Source organism: Lycium ferocissimum, chromosome 1 (genome assembly GCF_029784015.1).
Source record: "Lycium ferocissimum isolate CSIRO_LF1 chromosome 1, AGI_CSIRO_Lferr_CH_V1, whole genome shotgun sequence".
Lineage (NCBI taxonomy): Eukaryota > Viridiplantae > Streptophyta > Magnoliopsida > Solanales > Solanaceae > Lycium > Lycium ferocissimum.
Genome location: NC_081342.1, coordinates 26,611,540 through 26,621,738, shown reverse-complemented (window position 1 = coordinate 26,621,738; position 10,199 = coordinate 26,611,540). Strand labels below are relative to the sequence as shown.

General features: G+C 36.0%; 1 protein-coding gene across 1 annotated transcript; it reads right to left on the bottom strand.

The window, feature by feature from the left end:
• Positions 1–1,013: 1,013 nt before the first annotated feature.
• Positions 1,014–9,782, bottom strand: LOC132053338 (uncharacterized). Its single transcript, XM_059445324.1, has 6 exons — positions 9,235–9,782; positions 5,115–5,243; positions 4,910–5,030; positions 4,741–4,822; positions 1,622–1,775; positions 1,014–1,526 (listed from the first exon to the last, which is right to left on the bottom strand). The coding sequence occupies exons 1-6, from the start codon at positions 9,514–9,516 to the stop codon at positions 1,398–1,400; spliced, it is 897 nt and encodes a 298-aa protein (XP_059301307.1). The 5' UTR covers positions 9,517–9,782; the 3' UTR covers positions 1,014–1,397.
• Positions 9,783–10,199: the final 417 nt, after the last annotated feature.

The following is a 10,199-nucleotide window of genomic DNA, read 5'->3' as shown; positions in this document are numbered from 1 at the left end:
CAACTTCTGTCGTTTATCCGTGGCAGTCACAATTTTCACATGTTAATTCAAATTTTAAAATTTTTTCTTTCAATTTAATTTTTTAAATTTGTTTGCTTGTTATAAAATCTACTAATGTTTTGAATATTTATTATTTTGTAATGGAAAGAAAAGATTGAACTACGTACAAAAAGTAATATATTATCAAATTAATCGTGAATAGAAAATTACTTTCTAACGGTTTTTCACATTATCCGAATTTCTGTTGCTATTATTAAATACTTAATTAATAAAACATTTGAACTAAACAATTAATCAATTAGAAATCTTTTTTGGCTTCAACAATATTTAAACGACAACTATTTCATTCTAATCCCAAGATTAAAGTAAATTTTAGTTCAAATTAATTTTAAAAAAAAAGAGTTTAAAACTAAGATAATAAATTTTGTTGAAATTTGGGATTATCTATAAAGAGTCCATCTTAATAAAAATTACGGATTAACTTTTAAAGATTTAACTACAATTCAAATTCATCACTAATCAACTTTAGATGATATATATTTTTAGTTTGAAATGTCTTTTTTTGAATTCATGTTTAATCTTATTAATATTACATGACCTAGTTAACTTTGTCTTAAAATTGCCAAATGGCTTGTTATTAGCTTGGCACTTGCTTAACCATATTGCTTGCACCTCTCATATTTTATATATATAGATATAGATTTCATAGAGAGGAATATAGAAACACTCTAATACAACTTAGGATTATGTTGAAAGGATGATGGTGTTCTTGCTTCTGGGCCTACAACGTACGTATTTGTCGGATAAACAATTACATTGCTATACAATAACGAACTAAAAGAACCAAAAGTTTGTGAAGCTATCACCCCCGCGGTGATGTCCCAAGCCAGTATGTTTACAAATCCCAGATGTTATATTTTTACAAAATAAGAAACTTTTCCTTTCATTTTAAATACACAAAAAACATCGGAAGGAAAATGTTAAGTTAAAAAGTTCAGGTTGATATTTGAAGAGACACACCATGTCAAGAATACCCCATTACAAAAGATTGTAGGTGTCACTCGGCATGTTTAAAAAACGAACATCACAATTCCTGAAGAGAGAACATCCAACGATCAAACCTTTACATTGAGAAGGGAATAATTATTGGCGATGACTGTTTACAACAACAATTGCACAAACACTAGCATTGTCCGGGAAGCTATGAACAAGTTACACAATGAGAATGTTGTGCGACGTAGGGAGAACATTCTGATCAGACTTGAGAAACTTGGAACTTCCCCGATGGCTGCTCCTCTGCACAAAATTAGCTATACAAAAATTGTTCTTCGGGTGAAGAGGTACTTCCCTCTCAGAACAAACTACAGGATTGATTGCTCCAGGAATTAGCAACAATTTCACAATGCAGAAGCAGGGATTCCATGCTTTTGAAACCATTCAGGCATGTGAAATCTATCGTAGAGCACAGGCCGCACATCTTTTTGATTGGAGAGATGCTTGAGAAGTGGAAGGATTACCTCCAAAAGCTGATACAGAATAAAAAACCCTAGTTAAAGTCAAGGGAGCATAGTAGCTAAATTTGAGGAATAGCTTGCCTACATGTTTTTCTTATTTATTAGACCTGTATATCATGACGCTGTCCAGCAGAAAACGGAATGCATGGAATTCCATTTAGAGGCTGTAACAAGAAACTGAATGGATTGTTATCAACAATGACGATTCGGCTTAGATCCTTTGAAATGCAAGATAAATCCTTCACATGTTCCCGGTATTCCCTGAGATGCAAGCAAAATGTCTGATTCACAATAATAAGCTGAAAATATATTTTTCTTTGAAACAGAAGTGCTCTGATCAAGTCGAATAGTTGTGTTGCATCAACAATAAGCTGAGTTTACAAGGACACAGAAATCAAAGAGATATAGATGCCACAAATTTATGGACCTGACAAAATGTCATAATAATTGATTTGAACCATTAGGTACCGCAAAGTCATTATCTAATGTCAGTGATCAATTTCTAAAGCCATAACAATCTTTCTTTATCTTAGTGACATGAAAGAACCCAATTCATCATTTTCCTGAGAGGAAGAAGCTTTAAAATACAATTACTTGATGGATAAACAAGTTATTAGTATCATTTAGGTAAAAAAAAAAAAAAAAAATTCCAGACAAGTAGTATCATTGAGAGAACGTAAATTTCGTAAATCAGGTCCTTTCACGAAACGATCCAACAAGATTGAAGTATCATAGAGGTGAATATTGATAGAAATGAGGTAATGGTAGATCCTTATAAAAAAACGCATAAGAGTGTAAGAATAGGTTGATTAACAATTCACAGACGAAAAAAAAAGGCAAAAAAAAATTTCGATCTTCCAATGATAGAATTAAGCCGTCTAAGCATGTAACCAGCATTAAGCATCAAAGTATCTCATAACAGAGACGTGGTTTGAATCCAACATGTCTTAGCAAACCAGATGCTCATCACACAATTCCTAGTCTCCAGATTAGTACATTCAGTAGATAATCGAGCTAGTACTAAGTTTAGATTATATTGAGTTCCAACGGTTTTTGACACAGAAATGTAAGTGGATCCAATAATAATCGCCGAACCAGGTAACTCCAACATAAGAGATGAGCTTTAAGGCTTGAAAAGAAAGAGACATTGACATCTATCCACCATGCTTTTCAACACATTAAGGATTTAAATTGCAAATCATACACAGCCCAAACATCTAATAGGTGACAATCTGAGCTGGAGAGAATTATCCTCAAGGTACAACATGACAGACAAAATGAACAGAGTTTTTTTTTTTTGGTAAATAAAAATAAAAATGCATAGAGTTACTGCTAGATATAGAGATTCATACTGTACATGTGGAAATATGAGAACTTCCACAATCAAGTTTGCTTCACCTTATGAAAGAAGTATAGTAAAGTTACTAACAATCCTAATAGCAATTATAGTAGTTTCTGCTGAATTTCCATAAAAAGAACGAGCGAAAAATTTAGCCATTCAGAACTATGACAGACGGTGAATGTTGAAATGCCCTGTGAAAGGCTACAAACAAGGTTACAAAGGAGAAGTGAGTAAATCACTTCGACTTGCATGTCAATCAGACAAGAGGCTTCGCCTGCTATTGCTTCAAAATGTTTAAGACTTGCATGTCTCCAAACATTCTGGTATATGACGAAAAGAAAACTTTCCAGCCAGGGTCGTCAATGTAATTTCTTTTTCTATAAGGGCCACCAAGGTATATTCATAATCAGATTGACAGGTCAACTTTAAGCAAATATCAGTTTTTCTTATCGTGATTTATTTATTCTTCCCACATTTGAATTTGTCTGCCACACAGCGAGCCATCCTTATATAGTGAGATAAATGGGGGATCAATTCACAAAAAAAGTTAGGAGGAACCCAACTTTCAAAAGTTCACCCCGTCACCAGCTGTTAGCAATCTATGGATTATGGAAGGTCAATGGCTTCAAATGCGAGCCAAGGGTCTTTTGGAAACAAGCTTTCTACCTTCTCAAGGTAGGGGTAAGGTCTGCGTACACTCTACCCTCCCCAGGCCCCACTTCTGGGATTACACTGGGTATGATGATGTTGTTGTAATGGCTTCAAATACAGCAAATGGCATCTGATGAGGCAGCACGACCTCCACTCGTCTCTCTCTCTCTCTCTCTCTCTCTCTCTCTCTCTCACACACACACACGCGCGCGCGAGCGCAGAGATCATTATATCAAGGCCAGTGGTCAAACATATGCACTGAGAGAAGACTCTGCACATTTCTTTTCAAGAATAATCACGCGAACTGTCAGAACATATGGCCTTGACATTAATTAGCACCCCCATGTGCATTAGATAAATCTTCACTTCAAAGGCTAATATGCTATATAAGGTAACACCAGATATTTGCCCTACAGAATGCAGTCAGCTTGAGAAGTTCACTCAGTTCTCCATTTGGTAGTGAGTTTGCCCCAAAATAGCCGAGCTAACTTGAGATGTTACTCAGTTCTGCCTCTGGTAGTGTAAGATTCTTATGCTTTCTATTTTTCCCTTCTATTTTTAGCACATTTACTAGCAATATGTTATTTTTGGATAGTTTAGCCCATGTACTAGAACGGTACCATCTATGTTGCTCGGACTCAGGTGCGGGTATCCGATCCGGGTGCGGTTCTAGAAGTCGGATTCTTCATCACATAAATTTTAGGATTCGGGGTTATGGATCCAAGTGCGGATGGGGGTGCTGGGATACGGCCAACAATTGTATACTACGACATATAGAGTAAATATTTCGATTAGTTAAAGTTACTAAACTAAAACTAATAAAACTTCATTCTTTATAAATGCCATTATTTTATTCCTATCTTGCGAAATTGAAAAGTAGTATATATCTATCTATATATATATATAGTGTGTGTGTGTGTGTGTGTGTGTGTGTGACATAAACCCAAAAATAAAACCAAATATCCGATCAATCTATACTTCTCGGTCATACAATGTGGTCAAAAGTACCCAAGGTAAGTTGAGCAAATCCGGTATGGATCTCACACCCACACCCATGTCGTGTCAACACGGGTGCCGCAGGGATTTGAAGAGTCCGCATAACATAAACTAGCACATGGCAACATAAGAACTGAAATGGATTAACATCACATTCAACACATGGAATAATGCTAGTTCAGAATCTCTAGCATAGGAATTAAAGAGGAAAAACATAAGAATAGAAGCAACACTGACGTGCTAATTGTTGAAGGCCGATAAAGTCTCAAGCTAAACCGATTTCCGGGATCAATTTTGTCAACAAGCGGTCTTGCATAGCCTTTACACAGATAACAATGAGAATTAACCATTTAAAGATGAACCAGTGAGTAAGATAACAAAATAAATCTCAAATTAACAGGCGAACCTTCAAGCCCAGCAGTAAACAAGACAAGATCGGCAAATTCACTGAGTTCTTTTAGAAACTCGTGCAATCCAGGACGTTCAAAAACTGTGACATAATTGATCTTAGGTTTGCCTTCGCATTCCTAAAACCGTCAATATATGAGATAGAATTCTTCAAGAAACTTTCCAGATAATCACTCAATCGTAGACAGAAGAGGAAATATAACCTTGTCTGAAGATATGCACTCAAGCTCAAACCACTTCAATCCAGCTTCTGTAGCCTGGGTGCATACGATATTGGGCAAACTTGATGTCTCGTATGCACAAACTAAAGTTTCATCCAAGTCAAGAACCACCTACAACCAAAAGTTAAGAACTCGAGAACAGTCTAAAAAGAACAATTTGCTAAAACAAAGAAAACGATTCGGCCAATTAGTAGGATGCACTGATTACTACAAAATTCCGTAAATAATTTTACTATCTGCTTATCTGAAAGCCCACCAAAATTATTAGTAACCCATCTTTAAGTCCTCCAACCTCTCTTAGTAGTCAGCTTTCTGATAAATTTGATGAGAATGTTCTGTTTATTCCATCCAATGAAGGGTGTCCATTCTTTAAACCAAGAGGTAGCCCTCTTCAGTCTGGTGGTCCCAACAAAAAAAAAAAAAAAAAATTACAGCTCATGACCTCACTTGGCCAATTCTGCCTAAAAATCTCTTCAGGTGATCAAGGGGACTCCCTTTTTTCAGTAGATGAGACTAGGATGAAAGGTATTATCTCAATGCTTCTTTTCGCATACCTCTTAGCAGTCCCCTAAAACCGCTACTTAGGAATCTATGGTTTAGTTTAAAAAAAGGAAGTACAACTGAAAAAATGTACAAGTGAAAGCACCACAAAGCATGCAGATCCTTTTCCCCTCTGTGATTGCCATTCGCAACAAATCCACCTCAAATCAAATAAGACCCAGCAAGCGGAACATAGGATACCAAAAGCCGATACGCTAATAATGTATTGAACTTTTCAGGGTAATGACAGGGTTAATAGAGGTCCTACTAACCAAGGCCTAGTAAATCCAGGAAAGAGCTATAAGACACAAAAGAAACACCAATACATCAACTACACCTCAGTAACATACTAATTAGAGTTGGCTATATGAATCCTCTATAACAGTATTGCACACAAGAGAAACGTCACATCATAAATATTCTGATGATATAGCAAGTCATGGAATTGACATAAGTCACATTATTTTTCCTTTGGGATAAGTAGCAAGCATCTTACGAGTCGCAGATCAAGCATATAGACATGTACTGTTCAGCTCCAATAATCTCCTATAGTTCAGACCCTTCCATTAATTCTCAGGGTCTTTCTCTTAGTTTAGGGCTACTCTCATCCACATGGGCAACATTAAAAGGGAATAGAGGACAAGTGACCTTAGAACTTGTTCTCTTTTTTCCGATGAAGTGGCTTCATTGATGGAATCAAGAAGGTGCAAAAGTAATACAAAGGAGGATAACAAAAAAAATCTAGTTAGTCCCCCATTACATGAGACGCTATTCTAAGACCAGGGAACTAATGAAGTTCAAAATATTGTCAGGGGAATCTACAGGGGACAAATTGTACCAGCTAAAAAGATACAATAAGGACCTAGCCTCAATAGAATGATTCAGAGTTGATAAACCACCAAAACATTTTCTGTTCCTTTCTATCCACAAACACCAACAGAATGCTGGCAGGGATCATTCTCCAGATTGTCCTGATGGCTTTATCAACTTTCCATGTGCTCCAGCTTTAACCCAACTGAGTCCAAAAATGGAAGAATAAGCCACTTTCCACACCAGAGCCTGTATCATAGCCCAAATAGAGGTTCTAATAACTAAAACCTACCCAATTCTCTTGACAAGTCATTCCAAGTTTCAGTCGTCCTATCTATCTCATTCCCAAGCTACAGTTGCACCTTTTTTTTTTTTTTTTTTTTTTTTTTTTTGATAAGGTCAAGCTACAGTTGCACTAACAGCATAAATCTCGCCCAGCATGCCATCTTTCCAGTAGACAAACGATTATAACTACAATAAAAGATACAAGAATGAAAAGAAGCAATCAAAAGAAACTATACATGGCTAGAATAGAAAAGAAACCAAAAGAAACAATACAAAAACTGCCAGCAATAACTAGAATCTCCGTACGCCTATTTCTTGTATATTCTGACATATTAACATTTATTACACATTCCATTTGTTCCCTTTTTTCATCAATCTCTTCTTTCACACTCTTTCTGTCCTCCCATCCATCAGAGCTTCCCTCTATAACTTCGTTTCTATCGGCTATCATCTTCATTGATAAGTAACTTCCTTCCCATTATCAAGTTGTAGTGTCAATTAAATACCTCATTTTAATACATAAGAATTTAGTTGCCCAATATTAGCATATCCTCACATAAGCCAGTTTGACGTCTGGTCTTCTATTCACAGTTTGTCTATATTTAAGCACACTATTGAACTTCTTAAGTCATTGTAGTTTAGCATGCTTCCACATCATATGGTGCCTCAGGGAATGGAGGTGCTTTTCCTCCCATCGCATATGAGGCCTCTTCAACATACATACGTACATAGAATAAACTATGTACTTATTATTCCACTTCTTTCCCATGATTTAGCTGTAATTTTCATTGTATACCTCCATTTAACTATGTTGGAATCTATTGCATGTTATATGCACATCCAAAATTACACAATGGTGTGTGATCTTCCCTTCCCGAATTGGCTGTGTTAAATTACATTACTGAACCACCTTTGCTGTTGTCGCTTAGCTTGCTTCGACTCATATGGCTCCTCTAGTGATGGAGATGGATTACAGCCTATATGTGGCTTTGACACACATACATGGAAATAATGGTAGTATTTTGAAGCAGAATTAGAGATCCTCTACAATACCCAAAAAAAGGAAAATATTTCTAAAACATCACCTCCTAGGAAATAATTGGAGAAAAGCATGCCCATGCATGTTGGTAATTAAAATTTAACTGTTTATGTCCACGCATTGCTCTTTCACATTGAATCATTAAGCAACTTCCCTTTCTTGTTTTTCCATCTACTGTTTCCTTTGGTACATATGGTTATTGCAACACTAATTAAGTCAGAAAAACTACAACAGACGACCCACAGTGAAACTCCTAACCAAGTGAAGTTAACAATAACCTAGTCATGCACCCAAGAAGTGATTAGCTTGATGTGCACACTGAAATAGAGTTTGCAGCTCTAAAATAACAGTGCCAGAATATTTAGGTATGCAACTTCTTTCAAACTCATCTTGCTAAGTTCCAAGTAGCTACCTCATCAAAAAAACACTAAATATTACTCCTGTATAAAACTTGTGTTGCACCCATAATAATTGCACTTGTCATTGTTCTCCTCCCTCATAAAGTAGTGGTTTTGCACTGAAACCAAATCTAGTGAACATTAAATTATGTCTTGTCTTCACTAAAGAAACCAAATTTTACAAGCACAAACTAATACTCTGGGTTAGGATGATGAGTACCAAGTCCACTGGCTGATTATCACAAAATATCACCAGCAAAATGACACGGGTGAATTGACTGTTTGCAATCTGATCAACTCCCTCGGGATCAAAAAGAGTGTCCACTTAGCTATTTGCACACCCCTTAAGAAAATACTATTTCCTAGAAGAAAATAGGTAATTTGACTAAACTACCCCTAATTAAATAGGTATTGGTGTTTGATCGCATAACACTTAACAGGGATAAATCTGGAAAAATAAGGCTAATTCTTTCTTGATTTGATAAGTGAACACTCTTTTTGACCGAACAAAAAAAGGCTAAGTGGACACTCTTTTTGATCCGGAGGGAGTAACAAGTATGCTATAGCATAAATGAGTAATAACTAACTCATTTCTCAATAAGGCATCAAAAGATTTTTCCAAAAGTAATAAGTAACTTAACATAAAAGAAGCATAAAAAATACTCTCTCCGTTTTGTTTTTCTTACTTTTCTTTTTAGTCCATACTGTCTCTTTTCCTTTTTGGCAATTCTTTAATTCCAAGTTTGCACATGGCATGTTTAAGACCACATGATTAAAGGATGATACACTCTACATATGTTTAATTTTAATACCACAAGATTGAAAAGTCTTATTTACTTTTTTAAACTCTGTGTAAGTCAAAACCGGACAAACAAAAAAATAGAGGGGTAACGAAAAACTCAAACGAAATCTGAGGTCGAGAGATTACCCAGTGATTCTGATCAAAATTAAACTTTAACTACTACACCTAAGGTCGAGCTTAGTATTCAATAAATAAGTTTTAAGTATTTGTATAAGAAGCTGAGCTTACCGTAAGTCTTGGTATATGTTGGTCGGCGTTAACAGTGAGCGGTGGCTGCTGCGGCGGTGGCGGCGCCTCTTCAGGCAGCTCAACAATAGGCAGCGGCTTGAATTGCGGGGTGGAAGAGAGGAAAGATGTATTACGGAAGCCTACATAGGAAAGTAGCTGACTAAGAGAAGGGGTTCCTCTAAGGATCTGAATAAAGATCTGAAAGAAGAAAGCGACCCAGTTAACCAGCCAGCTCCATGCTGCTACACTCCTCACGTCAGCCCCCTGAGCCAGCTCCGCCATACCAGAAATCAGATGCTAACGTGGACAGTGGCAAATTCTATCTTCAGTTGCTGCTTTGTGATTTAAATATGAAGATTATTTGAATAATATATTATAGAAAATTGCAGTCTCGGCGGAGGTGTGGTCAAGGTGTTGCCTCGACGAACAAGTCATGGTCATTAAAATCTAGATAGATAGAGAAATGGAGACGCTATATAAGAGACGGGGATGCTCACGCGCCGGTGGAGAGAGTGAGCCTTGGCGCTACCTTAGTGAAGTAGGAATTAGTATAATTAAGTTATGCCTTTCTTCGGAATAGCAATTAAATTTTGGTGTAATCAACTAAACAAAGCATAAATGCCGCTGCTATAAAAAAATCAGCGGATTCCTCTATGCAATATTTGACATATTCCACCATTTTCACTAAGGTGAGAACTCCTCCGTCTAAAATTATGAGTTGTGGTTATTAAAAATGATTATTTTAAATTATTTATCATTTTAAAGATTCAAGACATGATTAATTATTTTTTATTTATTTTACACTTGATAGAATTTTGTCATTAATAAACCTGACATATAAATAAAGTAAACATTTAACGGAAAAAAATTATAACTTAGACAAAAAAAAGTAGAATAGTCAAATATCTCTCCTAATTAATATTTATTAAGATGAGTGTAAAATAAAAAGGCGACAAATAATTTGA